Source organism: Neoarius graeffei, chromosome 4 (assembly GCF_027579695.1).
Source record: "Neoarius graeffei isolate fNeoGra1 chromosome 4, fNeoGra1.pri, whole genome shotgun sequence".
Lineage (NCBI taxonomy): Eukaryota > Metazoa > Chordata > Actinopteri > Siluriformes > Ariidae > Neoarius > Neoarius graeffei.
The window spans coordinates 114,419,916-114,441,683 of NC_083572.1; the positions used below are offsets into that span (position 1 = coordinate 114,419,916).

Sequence of the window (21,768 nt, forward strand, 5' to 3'; positions counted from 1 at the left end):
CAGTCCCAAATGGGATTCTACTTCCTATGCTAGTGCACTACACAGGATATAAACTAGTGCCCTTTACACACTCTGTAGCGCACTACACAGGATATAAACTAGTGCCCTTTACACACTGTAGCGCACTACACAGGATATAAACTAGTGCCCTTTACACACTCTGTAGCGCACTACACAGGATATAAACTAGTGCCCTTTACACACTCTGTAGCGCACTACACAGGATATAAACTAGTGCCGTTTACACACTCTGTAGTGCACTACACAGGATATAAACTAGTGCCGTTTACACACTCTGTAGTGCACTACACAGGATATAAACTAGTGCCGTTTACACACTCTGTAGCGCACTACACAGGATATAAACTAGTGCCCTTTACACACTCTGTAGCGCACTACACAGGATATAAACTAGTGACCTTTACACGCTCTGTAGCGCACTACACAGGATATAAACTAGTGCCCTTTACACACTCTGTAGCGCACTACACAGGATATAAACTAGTGCCCTTTACACACTCTGTAGCGCACTACACAGGATATAAACTAGTGCCCTTTACACACTCTGTAGCGCACTACACAGGATATAAACTAGTGCCCTTTACACACACTGTAGCGCACTACACAGGATATAAACTAGTGCCCTTTACACACACTGTAGCGCACTACACAGGATATAAACTAGTGCCCTTTACACACTCTGTAGCGCACTACACAGGATATAAACTAGTGCCCTTTACACACTCTGTAGCGCACTACACAGGATATAAACTAGTGCCCTTTACACACTCTGTAGCGCACTACACAGGATATAAACTAGTGCCCTTTACACACTCTGTAGCGCACTACACAGGATATAAACTAGTGCCCTTTACACACTCTGTAGCGCACTACACAGGATATAAACTAGTGCCGTTTACACACTCTGTAGCGCACTACACAGGATATAAACTAGTGCCCTTTACACACTCTGTAGCGCACTACACAGGATATAAACTAGTGCCGTTTACACACTCTGTAGCGCACTACACGGGATATAAACTAGTGCCGTTTACACGCTCTGTAGCGCACTACACGGGATATAAACTAGTGCCGTTTACACGCTCTGTAGCGCACTACACGGGATATAAACTAGTGCCCTTTACACGCTCTGTAGCGCACTACACGGGATATAAACTAGTGCCGTTTACACGCTCTGTAGCGCACTACACGGGATATAAACTAGTGCCGTTTACACGCTCTGTAGCGCACTACACAGGATATAAACTAGTGCCCTTTACACGCTCTGTAGCGCACTACACAGGATATAAACTAGTGCCGTTTACACGCTCTGTAGCGCACTACACAGGATATAAACTAGTGCCCTTTACACACACTGTAGCGCACTACACAGGATATAAACTAGTGCCCTTTACACACACTGTAGCGCACTACACAGGATATAAACTAGTGCCCTTTACACACTCTGTAGCGCACTACACAGGATATAAACTAGTGCCCTTTACACACTCTGTAGCGCACTACACAGGATATAAACTAGTGCCCTTTACACACTCTGTAGCGCACTACACAGGATATAAACTAGTGCCCTTTACACACTCTGTAGCGCACTACACAGGATATAAACTAGTGCCCTTTACACACTCTGTAGCGCACTACACAGGATATAAACTAGTGCCCTTTACACACACTGTAGCGCACTACACAGGATATAAACTAGTGCCCTTTACACACACTGTAGCGCACTACACAGGATATAAACTAGTGCCCTTTACACACTCTGTAGCGCACTACACAGGATATAAACTAGTGCCCTTTACACACTCTGTAGCGCACTACACAGGATATAAACTAGTGCCCTTTACACGCTCTGTAGCGCCCTACACGGGATATAAACTAGTGCCCTTTACACGCTCTGTAGCGCCCTACACGGGATATAAACTAGTGCCGTTTACACGCTCTGTAGCGCCCTACACGGGATATAAACTAGTGCCCTTTACACGCTCTGTAGCGCCCTACACGGGATATAAACTAGTGCCCTTTACACGCTCTGTAGCGCCCTACACGGGATATAAACTAGTGCCGTTTACACGCTCTGTAGCGCCCTACACGGGATATAAACTAGTGCCGTTTACACGCTCTGTAGCGCCCTACACGGGATATAAACTAGTGCCGTTTACACGCTCTGTAGCGCCCTACACGGGATATAAACTAGTGCCGTTTACACGCTCTGTAGCGCACTACACGGGATATAAACTAGTGCCGTTTACACGCTCTGTAGCGCACTACACGGGATATAAACTAGTGCCGTTTACACGCTCTGTAGCGCCCTACACGGGATATAAACTAGTGCCGTTTACACGCTCTGTAGCGCCCTACACGGGATATAAACTAGTGCCGTTTACACGCTCTGTAGCGCACTACACGGGATATAAACTAGTGCCGTTTACACGCTCTGTAGCGCACTACACGGGATATAAACTAGTGCCGTTTACACGCTCTGTAGCGCACTACACGGGATATAAACTAGTGCCGTTTACACGCTCTGTAGCGCACTACACGGGATATAAACTAGTGCCCTTTACACGCTCTGTAGCGCACTACACGGGATATAAACTAGTGCCCTTTACACGCTCTGTAGCGCACTACACGGGATATAAACTAGTGCCCTTTACACGCTCTGTAGCGCACTACACGGGATATAAACTAGTGCCGTTTACACGCTCTGTAGCGCACTACACACACAATCAGGACTCATTTGGATCGCAGCCCCTTACAGTGACGCACTACAGTATGTGCAGATAATTACTGATTAATTACTAAATTGATGGCTTTCTGTTCTGGCATATTCCCTTCTTTCTTTTAATCTATTCTGCTGTATTGTCATGACAGTCTATTCTTTTCTACAAACGAAATAGAATGTTTCTAGCATTTTGTCATACTTGTTTCTTCGTCTTCAAAATGCGTTCTATTTGATCATATTCCCTGCTGTTCTTTCATAACATACTCTATCATCCTAATATCTATCCTATTCTTTTTTTTTTGGGTCATGTTCTCTTCTGTGAACACAGATTCTACTTCTCTGTGTTCTTAGTATGTACTAATTTGTGATTCTATTCTCTATTTCTATCCATAAAGTGTTATACTGTCATTCCAAGTCCTGAGTGTGACTTTAAATTGTAACCGGTGGTGAGTCTCAGGTCCAGGAGGACTTGAGCATTGGGGAAAGTGGACTTACCCCTTAATCATCATTGCTCCCACTGTTGCTGACCCAGAGTGGTAGCACCTGCCTGGGTTCCAGCTATGGGTTAAATAGTACATCACCAATAAGGTGCTGGCAGCAGGGCGCTTTTCAGTGCAATGTGGTAGATGAACCCAACAGGGTCAGTGACGCACCACCAGATGGCATGTGGAAGAGCCACTCAAATGGCCAGCGGATGGTATCACTCAGCAAATCCATTGTCACTGCGGGGCAACTTCCATACCCGTCAGGTCTGTGGCACTTTTGTGCACCACTTGGCATCAGGTCTGGAGGTCCAGAGAGGCAACATGATTGGGGCATGATGTCGTTCGTCTTACCTTACTGGGCAAAATGCTTCATTAGGAGAGGAGCTCTGGTGCGGGCCTCACGGCCCATCTCTGTTTCTACACATCCTAATGAAGCAGTCATCATTGCTAGCGATGGACAGCTGCCGACGACTAAATTGATGCCAACCTTAATAGAATTTTTTTTTTTCTTGGCACTACATTATGGTTTAGCCAGAAGGTGCTGTTACTTGCTGGCATTGTTAATAATTATGTAAATAATTAAGTTTAGCTCAGCAACACTGTTCTCTTCAGCTGAACCTCAGTGAGATACTGAAGCATCTCAGCACTGGTTTGGTTCAGAGGTTTATATTTAGTCACAGAATGCAATATTGTGCAACGGCTCTGACCAGTTTTCCCTTATGTTTCAGCTGTAAACTGGCTTGCTTTTCTCCTACAGACAGGTGAAACCCAGGGTTCAAGCCAAGAGTAGAAATTCAGAGCTGTTCATTGTTTCAATAATGACTAACAGGACACACCTGGGCAACAAGAAACACCTGTCAGGCTCATGTTCCAATATTTTTTTTTGATCACTTGGAAAAATGGGTGGGTTCAAACAAAAGGTGCCTTGTTCTACCTTTACATGTCTAGATGTAAATATCTGGAAACAAAAGCTGAAATTCTGATCCATCAGCTCATATTCTGTTGATCTCAAACACAGATGTCTTCAGAGTAAAGCAAAGCCTTGTGTTCCAATACTTGCAGAGGGGACTGTACTTTTAACAAATGTCACAAACTGTCCTTGGATAATTTCATGATCATCGCAGCACCCAAACTCTCCAGTAATAGGGTGAGATTATCCAAAACAGCAGGTGAATCATAAGTACAGATATCCCAAAAAGGAAGCAGGGCAGTAGGATGGGTGACTACAGCACAAGGATCAATCAAGAACATCCAATATGATGGCAGCATAATATAGCTTAAACATAAATAACTGATGCTCTTCAAGATGGCAGTGCGACCGGACACAGCAGCCCCTCTCTCTGTGTTTAGTGTCTAAAAGTGCATGTTCTAGTGTATGTCTCTGTACTTTGTCTACGCACGTGTGTGAGTAGTGCACCGACAATGTCGCTCACAAGATATCGTCGCCACTGCCTTCTGGCTATAGGAAACATGACCAAACGTCTTGTCTTGGACCAGGAAGTCATAGAGGAAGTTTGAGGCCTGGGTCTTCTCCGCCGGACTACTACATCACCGGACTCGCCTCCTGTGTTTCACCCAGAGAGGAGGCGCTGGAAGTGGTGTGAGAGGAAACAGAAGCATGGCAAGCACGGAAGCATCTGGGCTAGGCTAGCCCGCACAGTCCAGTCAAGTTTGTTTGTACGCTTTTAACAATAGACGTTTGTCCAAAGCAGCTTTACAGAATCTGAATGACCCAAGACATGAGCCAGTTTTATCCCTCATCTATCCCCAATGAGCAAGCCCGTGGCAACGGTGGCAAGGAAAAACTCCCCCAGACGACACGAAGAAACTTCGAGAGGAACCAGACTCAAAAGGGAACCAATCCTCACCTGGACAACAACAGACATGATTGCAACATTAACAGTTTTAACATGAAGTCAGTTTCGTTGATGTTATAAACTCTTCATTAATGGAAACTTGAGTGCAAAACTGTTCATGACAACTGCAGTCCTAAAGTTAGCAAGACAACTGTAGTCCTCAGCCATAAAAGCATTACTGTAAGTGTCCAGAGTGTCTTCTAGATTAGATTAGATTCACTTTATTCATCCCACATCGGGGAAATTCACGTGTTACAGTAGCAAGAAAAATGTCAAACAGATAACAAATAAAACTGAAATAAAAATTAGACAAACGAAGGATTAAATACAGAGGGCTATTTGCATTATCTACCATGAAAAAGTATAGAAATATTGCCTTATTGAGAGGCTCGGAAAAATTGCACATATATACATATGCATAAAAATAGTTTAGGGCCTATATTAATTGCACATGATAATTGCATCGATGAGAGATGGCAGAGGTAGTAGTGGTGAAATAGTGCAAATATAACAACAAACAGGTTATTGGTGCTACGTTACAAGTTGTGGGTGTTATACAGTCTGACAGCAGTAGGTATGAATGACCTGCGGTATCTCTCCTTCTTACACCGTGGGTGTAGCAGTCTACTACTAAACGAGCTGCTTAAAGCCCCCACAGCCTCATGTAGGGGGTGAGAGGGGTTATCCATGATTGAGGTCAGTTTGGCTAACATCCTTCTCTCACCCACCACCTCAATGGAGTCAAGAGGACAGTCCAAGACTGAGCCAGCCCTTCTGACCAGTTTAAGTTTCTTCCAGTCCCTCTCTGAACTTCCACAGCCCCAGCAGACCACAGCATAGAAAATTGCTGATGCTACCACAGAGTCATAAAAAGTCCTAAGCAGTGTCCTGCACACACCAAAAGACCTCGGTCTTCTCAACAGGTGATGACGACTTTGGCCCTTCTCGTACAGGACATCTGTGTTGTTAGTCCAGTCCAGTTTGTTGTTGAGGCAAACACCCAGGTATTCGTACTCCTCCACGATCTCAATGTCAAACCCTGGATGCTCACTGGTGCAATTTGAGGAACCGTCCTTCTGAAATTGATCACCACCTCCTTTGTCTTGCTGGCGTTGATGCGCAGGTAGTTCAGTTCGCACCAGGTGACAAAGTTGGTGATGACCTCTCTGTACTCCAGATTGTCCCCCTCTGACACATGTCCAACGATGGCTGTATCATCTGAGAACTTCTGGAGGTGGCAGCTGTCTGTGTTGTAGCTGAAGTCAGATGTTTAAAGTGTAAAGAGGAAAGGAGAGAGCGCTGTACCCTGTGGAGCCCCTGTGCTGCAGGCTACCACATCAGACACACAGTCGCGGAGCCTCACATACTGTGGTCTGTTAATGAGGTAGTCGATGATCCATGCAGCCAGGTGGCAGTCGAGACCAGTTCCCTCCAGCTTCCCCCTAAGCAGTGATGGCTGGATTGTGTTGAAAGCACTGGAGAAGTCAAAGAACATGACTCTCACAGTGCTCCCAGTGCCCTCCAGATGCAAAAGTGACAGGTGTAGCAGGTAAATGACAGCGTCATCCACACCAATGCCTGGTCGATATGCAAACTGCAGGGGGTCCATCTCGCTGTTCACCAGGTGTCGGAGGTGGGAGAGAACAATCCTGTCCATGATCTTCATTAGGTGAGACATTAAAGCTACTGGCCAAAAGTGGTTGAGCTCCCTGGGGTGCACAGTCTTGGGAACTGGAACCACACATGATGTTTTCCACAGAAGTGGAACTTTCTCCAGACTGAGGCTCAGGTTGAAAATGTACAGAAGAATCCCACAGAGCTGATCTGCACAGTCCTTAAGCCAGGGGCGTGTTTAGCCTATTTTTGGGGGTGCTCAAGCACCCCCAAAAACAAGCTCAGCACCCCCTAGCTCAGCACCCTCAAACACTGCTTTTGGACGTAATTTTCAGAAATAAGTGCCCTTGCGCACTGCGCAATGAATGTGTGCACGGGCGTGTGTGTGTGTGTGTGTGTGTTCTTGAATTCACCTGTTACATGATAGTTCTATGACCAGTAAAATACCTCTCCTCCTTGCGTCCCCTCTGATTGGGTTGCCTGTCCGCGCGAGTGCTTGCTACGACATGGTGTTTTTTTTTGTTTTTTTTTTTTGTTTTTTTTAACTGGATTCCACGCCGATGAGGAACTCGAAGTATCACCTGAGTATTACTGGCATAGTGAGATGTGAAGGTACGGACTGGAGTTACAGTTGTTAAACACAACACAATAATATGCATAATGCAATATTGATGTTCCCTGGTCTATGAACAGAATGATAAAAACGACATTTATCATCCATATCGAGATACTTTTGTGCAGAGCTGTGGTCTACAGTAGCTGTACAGTGCTAGACCACCGTGTGTTAGTCAATTTTATTTAATGTAACATATAGTGTTTACTAATGTAAAATCATAATACACACTTATTCCACAATACACAATAACACATTAATTAACAATTACCACTGTTCAAAATGAATAGCTCCAACATTACAAATGCAGTAGTAGGTCTTGTTTAGTTAAAAATATAACGTAAATATTTGTGTCAGTGGTTGTAAATGTGTAGATATCATAGTTTATTGGGTCAGCTTCTGTTAAAACATTGCATAAGTCTAGTCTTGTCTAGTCTTCTCGTCTAGTTAAGTCTAGTCTAAATGCGGAATAAACGTGGAAACACTGTCATTCAAGCCAGGTGCCTCTGTCAGCTCTGGGGGCTAAGCACCCCCAAAGATCAGATTCTAGAATCGCCCCTGCCTTAAGCAGTCTGGAGTTGATACCATCAGGGCCAGCAGCTTTCCTTGTCTTGATCCTCCTCAGCTCCTTCAACACCTGATCAGCTGTTATGGAGAGGCAAGGGGTGTAGCCGAGGTGTGAGTCCTGTAGAGTGAGGTCGGGGGTGGAGTGTGTGGATTGGTCTGGCAGGGATCGGAGGGGGGTGATGTGGTGTGAGGAGGGAGCTGTTGGTGTCAGAGGTATTATGAGGGGAGAGGGGTGGTGGTGGAGTGATATCACAGACTGGTCAGGACTATGGTGAGTGGGGGAGGGTGGGGTGGCACAGTCAAATCTGTTGAAAAAGAGATTCAACTCATTTGCCCAGTCTTGGCCCCCAGATACAGGGCCCCTCCCCACTGTCCTTTGTGTGGCCAGAGATGGTTTTCAGGCCTCTCCATACCTCTCTGGTGTTGCTCCCCTTGAGGTGCTCCTCCAGCTTCCTCCTGTAGCTGTCCTTGCCTCTCCTTATCCCCCTCTTCAGCTCCCTCTGCACTCTCCTCATCTCCTCCTTGTTGCCAGATTTAAAAACCCTCTTCTCGTTTAATAGGGCTTTTTAGTTCAGAGGTCACCCAGGGTTTATTGTTGGGAAAACACTGTACCTTCCTGACTGGCACAGTGTTTTCAACACAGAAATTAATGTAATCCATGATGCAGGTTGTCAGGCTATCAGTATCATCCCCATGAGGTTCACACAACACATCCCAGTCCGTGGTGTCAAAGCAGTCCCTCAGTGCCATACTGGTCTCCTCAGACCAGCTCCTTACATACCTCTTGGTGGGTGGTTGTTTATTCACCATAGGTATGTATGTAGGGGACAAGTGAACCAGATTGTGGTCAGAACGGCCCAGCGGGAGGAGGGGTGATGAACTATATGCATCCTTGGTGTTCACATACATTAAATCCAATGTTCTATTGTCTCTGGTATGGCATTTCACATACTGAGTGAAGGTTGGGAGAGTGGAGGACAGAGAAGTATGATTGAAGTCACCAGAGATTAGTAGCAGGGACTGGGGTGCGATGTCTGAAGCTTTGACACTGTAGTGTGTAAGAGCTCACAGGCTGCAGCAGCATCGGCCGCTGGGGAGATGTACACAGTTATCGTGATAACGTGCGAGAATTCCCTTGGTAGGTAATATGGCCGAATGCTAACCGCTAGCAGTTCAATGTTTTTACTGCAATACTGCTCCTTTACCCTGATGTGCCTCAGGTTACACCATCTGTCATTCACAAACATCGCTATACCCCCTCCTTTCCTCTTACCACTCTCCTTGGCTTTCCTGTCCGCTCTCATGAGTTGAAATCCGTTCAGAGTGACGTGTGAGTCAGGTGAGAGCTCATTCAGCCAAGTCTCTGTGAAGCACATAAGACTACACTCCCGGTACTCCCTCTGCAGCCTGGCTAGCGCCGTTAGCTCATCCATCTGATGAGGGAGAGATCTTACGTTTCCCATGATGACAGACGGTATGCATGGTTTATATTGTCTTTTCTTCTCCTGGCACTTCATTCCAGCTCTGCATCCCCTTCTCCTTAATTCCATGGGGATCACCGGTCTTTCCACGGGGAGTACCTTGGTGTTGCGCAGTGCTAACAGCTGCTCCCGAGTGTAAACAATGGAGCCGTGGCTAAAAGGGTCCGCTGATGCCGATTTAACTAGCCCCAGAAAGAAAAAGAGAAAAATACAAATGTACAGTCTCACGAGTAGTACATCCCGAGGTGCACACTTCTGACTGAGACTAGTGCAGAAAGAAACACGAAAAAAGTACAAAAACATACCAAAACACAAACACGCTTGGAGCTACTGCAACTAGCTGCCACTCTTGTGGCGCCATCTTGAAGATGATGTTCTAAGTGTGACTTTCAACTGTCCATATGGGGCTGTCCTCCACAGGAGCGATGTGATGAGACTCCCGTGATACCATCCCTCATTCTGGCCAATGTAGGCTCACTAGACAACAAAACAGATAACATAGAACGCATGAAATCTGTGCTACGTGATGTGGGGGACTGTTGTGTTTTCATCTTTATGGAATCCTGGCTGAACATCATCCTGTACTCCATTATTACAGCTAGCTAGGCTAACATGCTACTGCACCAACTGAGCCTTTACGGAAGGAGGCAAGACTCGCGGCGGGGGAGTGTGTGTTTACATCAGCGACGCTTAGTGCCGGAATGCTAATGTTGTGCACAAACACTGTTCTCCGCTGGCAGAGTTTATTATTATCATCATCAAGTGCCAACCCTTCTACCTACTGAGGGAGTTTACATCGATTCTGCTCGGCGCTGTTTACATCCCTCCCACCGTTAACACCAACATTAGGAGCGAGGCACTCAATGAACTCTACCAGGCCATCAGTGAACAACTGAAGACGGATTCCTCATCACAGCAGGTGACTTCAATCACGCAGATTTGAAGGTTTTACTGCCCAAACATCAACATGTGGACTTCCAACAAGAGGTGACAACTTACTGGACTTGGTGTACGCAACCCACAAAGGAGCTTACAAGGCCTCCCCCCTCCCCCATATATGGCTCTCTCTGATCACATCACCATCATGCTGAGACCAGCATGCAGACCCAGAGTGAGAGCCATCAGACCAACACAAAAGGAGGTACGTGTGTGGCCAGAGGGGGGCCTCCTATGCTTTGAAGGACTGTTTTAGCACTACACACTGGGACATTTTTCAAAGAAGCAGCCACTTACAATGACTACATAGAGCAATACACCAAGGCCATCACAGCATATGTCACAAAATGCACTGATTGTCACTCACTGCAAAACCATCACTGTTCGTGCTAACCAGAAGCCTTGGCTGATAGGAGAGGTTCACAGGCTCCTGCGGGCTCGGGATGCAGCCTTTAGGGCCAGTGACACCGCAGGACTAGCAACAGCCAGAGCCAAACTGTCCCATGACATCAGGGAGGCAAAACATCAGTACAGCAAGAAAAAATATCTGGACACTTCAGCAACACCAGAGATGCACAGTCCCTCTGGTGTGGCATTCAAACCCTCACAAACTACAAACCCCCACCACAGACCTGTGAAAGTGATATCACATTGCTAAACTGCCTCAATAACTTCTTTGGACGTTTTGAAACGCACAACACACCAGCACAGAAGACCACTCCTCCCCTGGAAGAGCAGGCCATATGTCTGGCTCCAGCCAGCGTGGATAGTACCCTCTCTAGAATCAACCCACGTAAGGCAGCTGGACCAGACAACATACCTGGTCGTGTTTTGAAGGACTGTGCCATGGAGCTCAGGGATGTCCTTGCTGACATCTTTAACATCTCCCTGAACCAAGCTGTTGTCCCCACGTGTTTCAAAGCCACAACCATAATATCAGTGTCAAAGAAGCCTCTCCCATCCAGCTATAACGACTATCTGCCCGTAGCGGTGACCTCTATCATCATGAAGTGCTTTGAGCGGCTGGTCATGCAGAACATCAAGTCCATCCTCCCTCCCTCTCATGACCCATTCCAGTTTGCATATAGGTCAAACAGGTTCACAGAGGCCGCCATCTCCTCTGCTCTACACCCAGCCCTCACTCACCTGGACTCGAACACCTGTGTGCAAATGCTGTTCTTGGATTACAGTTCAGCATTCAACACAATCATTCCCCAGCAGCTAATACAAAAACCCAGACATTTTGGGACTCAACACCTCTCTTTTGTAACCATGAGTGTGTCCTCACTGGCTGCATCACTGCGTGGTATGGAGGCTGCAATGCTTCCTGCCAGAAGACTCTGTAACACATAGTGAACATGGCCAGCAAGATCATTGATACCCCTTAGCCCTCCCTTACGGACATCCATCACTCCCGTCTCACCTGCAGAGCCATTAGCATCGCTGATGACACCTTCCACCCTTCACACTCACTCTTCAGCATCCTGCCCTCAGGGAAAAGGTACCGGAGCCTCCGGGCCCACTCCACAAGACTGCTGAACAGCTTCATCCACCAGGCTGTCAGGATGCTGAACTCTGTCCGCTACCTACCTCCTACCCCTGGTCTGTAATACATTCATTTACACAAGAACACTCTCATCCGTTTGGCACATCACACCACAATCATTTGCATTACTGTTCATGTACACCTCATAAGCAACTCTTCTAGCACCTTCTCCATTATGGTTATTGTACTGCTATTTTGTACATTGATTTTAGAGAGTATTTTTACACACACATTAAAAAAAAAAAAAATCTCCTTCTCACCCCCGGGGGGGGGGGTGGTATCCATGTCATCCTCAAGCTCGGGTCCTCTACCAGAGGCCTGGGAGTTTGAGGGTTCTGCGCAGTATCTTCGATGTTCCTAGGACTGCGCTCTTCTGGACTGAGGCTTCAGATGTTGTTCCTGGGATTTGCTGGAGCCACTCTCCCAGTTTGGGGGTTACTGCCCCAAGTGCCCCCACTACCACGGGGACCACGCAACCCTTGACCTTCCACATCCGTTCCAGCTGCTCTTTCAACCCTTGATACTTCTCATGTTCCTTCTTCCTGATGTTGGCGTCAGCTGGGATCGCCACATCTATCACCACCACCCTCTTCTGCTCTTTGTCCATCACCACTATGTCCGGTTGGTTAGCCAGGATCTGTTTGTCAGTCTGGAAGCTGAAGTCCCACAGAACCTTGGCCCTGTTGTTCTCAGCCACCTTCTGTGGTATGGCCCATTGGGACTTGGGTACTTCTATTCCATACTGGTTGCAGATGTTCCTGTATACTATCCCAGCCACTTGGTTGTGCCTCTCCATGTACGCTGATCCAGCTAGCATCTTACACCCTGCTACTATGTGCTGGACTGTTTCAGGGGCTTCTTTGCACAGTCTGCATCTTGGGTCTGATCTACTCTGGTAGATCCTGGCCTCTATGGCTCTTGTGCTTATGGCCTGTTCTTGTGCTGCCATGATTAGTGCCTCTGTGCTGTCTGTCAGTCCTGCATTATCCAGCCACTGGTAGGATTTCTTGATATCAGCCACTTCCTCTATCTGACGGTGGTACATACCATGTAGGGATTTGTCTCTCCAGGTTGTCTGTTCCTCCTCCTCCTCTGCACTCTCATCAGGGTTCTGCTGCCTGAGACATTCACTTAGCAGTTCATCCTTTGGGGCCATTGTTCTGATGTATTCTTGGATTTTCGATGTTTCATCCTGGACCGTGGTCTTGATGCTCACTAGCCCTCGGCCTCCCTCTTTCCGCTTAGTGTATAGTCTCAGGGCGCTGGACTTGGGGTGGAACCCTCCATGCATGGTGAGGAGCTTTCTAGTCTTGATATCTGATATATATATATATATATATATATATATATATATATATATATATATATATATATATATATATATATATATATATTTTTTTTTTTAATACAAATATTTTTGTCTGATTTTACAAGTAAGGTGAGAGAGAAACAGCATTTCAGTTCTCCTATATGTCCTGGATATATAGTGAATTGACAGTAAAAATCTTTGAAAGCTTTGGAAGAGAGAGCCAGATGGTTTTGAGGCCACCCTGCAAAATCATTCATTCAAACTAGAGGTAATAAATGCATGAGTGAGTTTTTGCTTGATTTTAGGCAAGGGCTTAAAATTCCGTTTCCAGTTAGAGTACGCTGTGTGCATTTTGGCTTCCACTTCTCACCGGAGCTTTTTTTTTCTTCTCCCTTTGTTTTTCATTTTGTGTTTTGTATAGTTTGACGTTTGTTCTTTGAGTGTTTTGTCTGTCGGTTGTGATGTCGTTCCAAACCCAGTTTTGGGCGTCAGTTCCCTTCAGGCCTTGGTGCACCATGGGTGATACCTGTGCTCCTCGCTATGGACTGCAGCGAGCTTGTTGCTCTTTTTAACATCAGGGTTGTCCAGCGCTCTGTATGGCGGTGCTTCTGTGCTCGCTTTGTGGCTCTATGGCGCGGTGTTCCGAGTGATGTTGCACATCAGCTGTGCAGGCGGTGTGGGATTTATCTTCGTGCGTCTTTTGGTAGGACTGTGGGCAGCTACGCCATTGAAACTACATCGTGGCCTTCTTTTGGTGGACTCCCCCCAATTGTAAAGCAACCTTGGGTGTGGGAAAGGTGCTATATACATTGAACTAATTATTAACCATTATTGTTGATGTAACATTTATAAGCTAAACTCAGAACTAAATATTTGAGATGGAAAACTGCCATGCTAATAAATGGTATCTACATGAGCTCCAGATAAGAGGCTGGTGTCAGTAATGACCTCAAGATCTTTCACTGCAGCAGATGATGTAGTGGGAAGACCAACAAGTATTACTATACAGTGGAGGCCAAAAATTTACGTACACACAGGTTAAAAAGACATTCTCAAATCAAAGTCCTTTCCATGCCACAAGGCACATCAAGCATCACTGATCTCCGTTTCAGTAGCCCTCAGCCCATTATATAGCTAGGGCTACAGTGGGGGGCGGGTCCTCTGGTAACCGCGAAAAATTGACTCCCTACTCACATCTGTATTGTGGTGCCTCACCAGATGGCAGTAGGTACCATTTTGTGTGACCTGACCGCAAGTAGAACTTGGGATCTCCCAGTCGAGAGGCGACACGTTAACCACTAGGCCAGCTCACGGTAAAGATGTTTTCAATCAAACCCAATTTTACTCAACTCTACATAGTTTCTGTTAACATACATTTCCTATGTTGTGTTAGTCAGGTTATCTAGTTTATTTCCATAAAAGGTAGTTTCAAAGTTAAAGCCAAGAGAGAGATTTATTTCATTTTACTACACAGATTTTCAGTTGGACAAAAGTTAACATACTTTGCTTGTATTTGGAGGCATTGCCTTGTAATTGCTTAATAAAATTTTATGGTATGTCTCGAAGAATATTTTGATCTGTGGTGTCAAAACTGCAGTGAGATTAAGTATTCCAAGCCAAGAGATGCAGTGTTAATTTGAGGCTCATAGTATGTCATTTGCTACTTGAACCAATACTTTCTTAGTATTGTGAATGAAGTCTTAATCCTGGTGGAAACATTTTAATGTTTGTGATGTTTTAACTTTAGTTGCTTAGTTTATCAAAGTACTCCTTTCTTAAGATAAAGTGGGTGTGGTTTTAACTGGTGTATAAATTTATGATTCACATGGATCAACACTATTGCTCTTGGCCTTTTCAGGAGTTTTGCATTTAATTTGTCATATTTTTCCCTGGAACAACAATTTTATAACTTTTATAAACTGCTATGAGTTCATGTCACTAGGGTACTCTTGTAACTCCTCTGACTTCTGACAGTTGCCTATCTCCAGACTGGTTCTGTAACTCTGGATTTCAGCCTATAAAATTGGGCAGGATAATTTTATTCGTTAAATATTGAACCCTTGGGGGCGTCGTGGCTCAGGTGGTTAAGGCGTCATACCATGAATGCGGGCGACCCGGGTTCGATTCCGGCCCGAGGTCATTTCCCGATCCCTTCCCGTCTCTCTCTCCTGCTCATTTCCTGTCTCTACACTGTCCTATCCAATAAAGGTGCAAAAAAGCCCAAAAAAAATCTTTAAAAAAAAAAAATATTGAACCCTTGTCCATTTTTCTCTCTTTCTGATGGAGATTTCTAATGAGTTTTTGTCCTATTGTAGGTTTCCTGCTCAGGCGGTGGTGGATGAGCAGCTGCACTTGTGGTTTACAGATTAGAAGGCCACTTCTACTTCACCTGCCACTGTTGGGCCTCTGAGCAAAGCTCTTAACCCTCTCAGCTCCAGGGGTGCTGTATCATGTGCTCTGACCCGTAACACACTGGGATATGCTCAGAAAAGGATTTAGCTGTACTGTAACTTATATATGACAGGCTGCTTCTATCCTCTGTGCTACACATCCTAAATGTCCTGCTTCAAGAACATCAAGCAATCCACTTAAGATGAAGTCAGACAAGAATATCCACGAGAATCCAATATCGACTCGAAGGTCCAGCAGACACCAAATGTCCTCTGGTTCTTTGAGCTTGTCAGTTAGTGGTGGTGGTGTGGAGAGGAAAGTTCATAAGTGCTTACAGTGTAGGAAGAGTTTTCCTCAAAAGAACAAGCTCGAGAGACACCAGCTTGTTCACGCAGAAGAGAAAATGTATCGCTGCTCACAGTGTGGGAAAGGTTTCATTGAAAAGAATAAGTTTGAAATACACCAGCGTATTCATGCAGGAGAGAAGTTGTATTGCTGTGTAGAATGTGGTAAAAGCTTTAATTACCGTTGCAGTCTGCAGCGACACCAGCGCGTTCACTCAGGAGAGAAGCCGTATCAGTGCTCTGACTGTGGGATGAATTTCACACAACGAAATCATCTCCAACAACACCAACGCATTCATGCCGCAGAGAAGCTGTTTCACTGTTCACAGTGTGGGAAAACCTTTAGTATAGAGGATGCTCTTCAAATTCACCAGCGCATTCACACACGAGAAAAGGCTCATCAGTGCTTGGATTGTGGAAAAAGTTTTCTTGAGCACAGTTGTCTCGTAAAACATCAGCACGTTCACACAGGAAAGAAGCTTCATCAGTGCTCAGAGTGTGGAAAAAGTTTTCTTCATCACAGTCGCCTTGTAAAACACCAGCGCATTCACACAGGAGAGAAACCGTATCGCTGCTTAGTGTGTGGGAAGAGTTTTCGCCGAGAGGACAACCTTCAGTTACACCAACGCGTTCACACAGGAGAGAAGCCGTATCGGTGCTCACAGTGTGGCAAGAGTTTTACACAGAGGAGTAATCTCCAGCTCCATCTCCACATTCACACAGGAGCGAAGCCCTATCACTGCTCAGACTGCGGGAAGAGCTTTAGACACAGTGGTAATCTCCAACAGCACCAGCGGATTCACACTGGAGAGAAACCGTATCAGTGTTCAGTCTGTACGAAGAGTTTCACACAGAGGAGTAATCTGCACCAACACCAGCGCATTCACACAGGAGAGAAACCGTATCGCTGCTCTGAATGTGGGAAGAGTTTTGTACAGAAGTTTAATCTTCAAGCCCACCAACGCATTCACACTGGAGAAAAACCATATTACTGCTCGGAGTGTGGCAAGAGTTTTAGTACGCACAGAATTTTTCAGAGACACAAGCACGTTTACACAGCGGAGAATAAAAACCTGCTGCAGTTTTCAGAAGAAACTGTGGAAAACCACTAGGTTTATTCTCAATATTCATTGGGTCAAATTGGATCTTTGATAAAATCCTTTTAGATGTATACTTTTTATATTCCTTGCCATGTACTAGAAGGGACTGTCTTTGGACAGGGTGGAAAGGAACACTGTCCTACTCCAAACCATCTCTGGGGGGGTATTCCATAAAGCAAGCTCCAATCTAAAAGCCAGGCCTATTTTAAACAATCTGCCCTGCTGACTAACTCCGGCAACATGGGCTTTTGGACAACCCTGAGCCATGTCTGGTTATTTTTGAAGATAAACTAATCTGGATGAATTCTATTAGCCATGCCTTGTGCTTTCGTAGTCCCATCAGGCAGAAACAGTACCCAGAAGCAATTATTCCGCTGTAGTGCAAAGGCAGAACAAAATCTACTGTATCCAGCCCATTCTATAATTGTGGGTACATTTCAAGTGTTGACTCTGTTAATGTGGGCGGCACGGTGGTGTAATGGTTAGCGCTGTCGCCTCACAGCAAGAAGGTCCGGGTTCGAGCCCCGTGGCCGGCGAGGGCCTTTCTGTGCGGAGTTTGCATGTTCTCCCCGTGTCCACGTGGGTTTCCTCCGGGTGCTCCGGTTTCCCCCACAGTCCAAAGACATGCAGGTTAGGTTAACTGGTGACTCTAAATTGAGCGTAGGTGTGAATGTGAGTGTGAATGGTTGTCTGTGTCAGCCCTGTGATGACCTTGCGACTTGTCCAGGGTGTACCCCGCCTTTCGCCCGTAGTCAGCTGGGATAGGATCCAGCTTGCCTGCGACCCTGTAGAAGGATAAAGCGGCTAGAGATAATGAGAGAATGAGATGACTCTGTTAATCATCGTCAACTCTTATCGTTAAACTGGGCAATCCATGAACAGAATTGACAACAGGCTTGACATTTTTCCACCATTTTTGTACCTTAACTCCACATGCTAACCTCAAACTAGCTACCACACGGCATGTATAATGAAAACAGAATTTTATGGATTTTAATTTTTTGTTTGTTTGTTTGTTTTTTAAATGAGTGAGAGATTCACTCCAATATCACACCAACAGAGTTGACAAATAATTAACCTACCATTAATGTAAAATCCTCAACGTTTTGTTCAAATTAATGAGAGAAGAAACAGAACATACCTCACTGACTTTCTGAAGTTTCCCACCAGAGGAACTGACATCACAGCTGTCATGCGTATTAAGTCTTTGTGGATTTTATGTGGTTTTATAATTAAGAGTTGACAAGAACACTGACACAGAATTTTATTACTGAAATTTCACATAATACAGAAAATAGACTTTCTATGCAATTGATTTGATAATAGTTAATAGAATAAGTCCCAAAAAACAGACTGTTAGACTGAATCACTTCTTGTTTATTGGAGTTGAATGGATCAATCAAGAGTCGAAGACAGCCAATAATGTGGGGGGAGGGGTGGGAATCAGTTAATGATGTATGGATTAATTGGGTCTAAAATGGACATCAAGCATTGCTATTGCTGAAAGTTTGTCATTTGTATTTATTTGTTCAAAACTGATTCAATAAAGATTTCTTTTGTGGAAAATAAAAGGTTTATCTCAGACGCAAAACAGACCTCGAATTCTAGAATGACCCATATACACTGATCAGGCATAACATTAAACCCACCGACAGGTGAAGTGAATAACATCATCTTATTACAGTGGCACCTGTCAAGGGGTGGGATATATTAGGCAGCAAGAGAACAGTCAGTTCTTAAAGTTGATGTGCTGGAAGCATAAAAAATGGGTAAGTGTAAGGATCTGAGTGACTTTGACAAAATTGCGATGGCTAGATGACTGGATCTGAGCATCTCCAAAATGGCACATCCTGTGGGGTGTTCCGGGTATGCAGTGGTTAGTACCGAACAAAAGTGGTCTGAGGAAGGACAACTGGGGACAGGGTCATGGGTGTCGAAGGTTCATTGATTCGCATGGGGCACGAAGGCTAGCCCATATGGTCCAATCCAACAGAAGAGCTACTGTAGCACAAACTGCTGAAAAATGTAATGCTGGATAAAACAGAAAGGTGTCAGCATTAACGTTTTTGGCAGTTTGTCTGTTTTATATCCTTGCTCTGTTCTACACCTTGCCACAGTGTGATCGTGGAGATCCACCGACGGTTCCTTGGACTTCACAGCTTGGCATTTGTCTTGACAGTGCAGTGTAACTTGTGGCCCTTTCCAAACTGTCATCAGTTTAAATTGCAGCAGGTTCACTCCAGTCGAGTTGTACACACAGCTCATGGGTAAACAAACAGGACAAAATTTGAATGCCACTTTCAAAAATCTTAGTTTTCACTTCAGCATTATGGGAGATTAAGTGAAGATTGATGGGTAAAAATGGTAATTTATATCAATTCAAAATCAAATCCAAACCACAGTGTGCAAAAAGTGAAGGGGCCGGAATTCTTTCTGAATCCACTGTGATCCCATCAGAGGATACATTAATAGGAAGTTGGGTCGAATTTCTTCAAATCCAGAAAAATTGCTCCAACTACTCCACCCCTGTCTAACTTGGATTTCAATTCTTCCACAAAGTAGCAAAGAGCAGTATCTGTAGAGTGATTTGTTCTGAACCCAAATTGCATTGCATGCAATGGAGCATGGCACAAATTAAGATGGGTAGTGAGTTGTTGTAAGACAACCCTCTCAACTACCTTGGAGATAATAGGGAGTATACTTATGGGCCTGTAGTTTGCCACGTCAGTAGTCTCCCCAGCTTTGAAAATAGGTATTATCACAGCTTTTTTCCAAGCATCAGGAAACAGACACTCATTAATGGACATATTTACCAGGTGTGCAATGGGTTTGCAAAGTGCGTGTGCATTATTCTTAAACAAGGAGGAATCAAAACCATATACATCTTGAGCCTTAGATCCTTTAAGATTAATTAAAATTTTGTTTCTCTCTTCTTCATTTATTTCTTGGAGATTAAAAACTGGGTATTCATAATTAGGTGGAGAGATGAGCACATTCCTATGACCAACAGTTGTTGCTAATTGTTCAACAGACTCCTTAAAAAAGGTGTTAAAAGCCAGTGCAATTTCGCTGTCATCTCTTGAAATATTTCCATTAATATTTAACTCTAGTGGCTGGTTTCCTTTTGTTACTTTCCTTGACATTGTATTTAGGTGTTTCCATATTTGTTGGCCATTACCTCTTGCCTGGTTAATAAGATCAATAAAAAAAGTTTGCTTTAGATTTACGGAGCATGCTTATTACTTTATTCCTCAGTCCTTTAAATATCCTATAATCACTGTCCAATTTACTTTTTATGGCAGTTTTAAGTGCATGATCCCTTTTCCTCATAAGGCTCCATAACTCTTCATTTAACCATGGTAGATTGGATTTTTTACGTCCATGTGTACATTTCTTCATAAATTTATCTTTCACACCTCCCAATAATGTTTAAGAAAAGTGTGCACTTATCATTTAGAGGCCTGTCATCATATTCAAAATCAGACCAATCTAATAGTTTTAATTGTTCCTCGAACAGTTGCATATCCTTCTTTGGTATTCTGTATGATATCTTTTTATTTTCATATTTGTAGATAAACCTCTTCTTTGTTAGTTTTCGACACACCAACACTAGATTGTGGTCTGAAATACCAGTGATAAAGTTATATGATGTAGTGATTCTCTCTGGTCGATTACAGAATATCAGATCAATCTGTGTATTGGAACAGCGTGTAATTCTAGTCGGCCCATTAACCATTTGGGAAAGATTGTATTTGCCAGTGATATCTTTAAGTTTTTTCCTGTCTGATTTACTAGACCAGTTTATATTGAAATCACCAAGTATCATAAATTCCTTCCCAATGTGTTCAAGGTTTGATACAAGTGATTTAAATTCATCATAAAAAGAATTGCTTGATGATGGTGGTCGATATAGACAGACAATTATAAACGACATATTCTCTGACAACGAGACAGTTACAGCGATGCATTCAAAGTTTACAGTCAGCTCATATCGAGTGCTTCGAAAGCAATCCTTAATGTATAGTAGTAGGCCGCCGCCTCTTCCAGTCTGTCTGTCTTGTCTATAAATGTTATATCCTGGCACGGCATAAACAGAGTCTGGTGAATTCGGTGTTAACCATGTTTCGGATAAACCTAAAAAATCCAGATTAGATTCTGACAAAAGTTTATAAATTTCATCAGTCTTGGATATAATACTCCGAACATTCAGATGCCCTCCCAAAAGTCCCGTCGGCTTGACGCGAGGATTCCAGAGGATCTTCGCATGATTTACGGTTTGAATAAAAAGACAGTCACATCTTTGTTGCAACTTCAGATGGAGAGTATTGCAAGATCCTACCGGTTATGTTGGTTTCATTTGTATATTCCATGCCACTTGATCTGGAGAGGATATATCCACTGAAGTAGGCCCAGGGTTGAGCTGAATATCCCCAGCGAGGAGTAGCATGAAGGCCAGGTAGGACAAATGTTTGTATGGGTAATGCCGCTTCCATCGGTGGCTTGCACTCGTTATTTTAGTTGATTTAGCTGATGACATGACTGCATGTTTATTAATGGCTGAATAAATTATATGATGTCCAAAAGTTATTGTCGCGGCAGAACAGGAGGTAGATAAGCCTGCGTGTTCTGTTACATATGGAGATCTCTCTAGCTAACCGCCATATTTCCAACCATGTAGATTCATCTACTGTAAGATTGAAATCAGCATTCCATTTGCATTGAAGATACTCTAAGTTCATATTGCTAGCAGAGTTGAGCTCAGCATATCCCCGACCGAGAACTG

At 44.4% G+C, this 21,768-nt stretch overlaps 1 protein-coding gene across 1 annotated transcript in view; it reads left to right on the forward strand.

Moving 5' to 3' along the window:
* LOC132884671 (zinc finger protein 850-like) overlaps positions 1–18,397 on the forward strand; it is a 31,074-nt gene extending 12,677 nt beyond the window's left edge. The window contains exons 5-6 of the mRNA XM_060918507.1: positions 10,100–10,278; positions 15,675–18,397. Of these exons, the coding sequence (XP_060774490.1) occupies positions 10,100–10,278; positions 15,675–16,997 (1,502 nt within the window). The 3' untranslated portion in view covers positions 16,998–18,397. The remainder of the gene's footprint in view (positions 1–10,099; positions 10,279–15,674) is intronic.
* Positions 18,398–21,768: the final 3,371 nt, after the last annotated feature.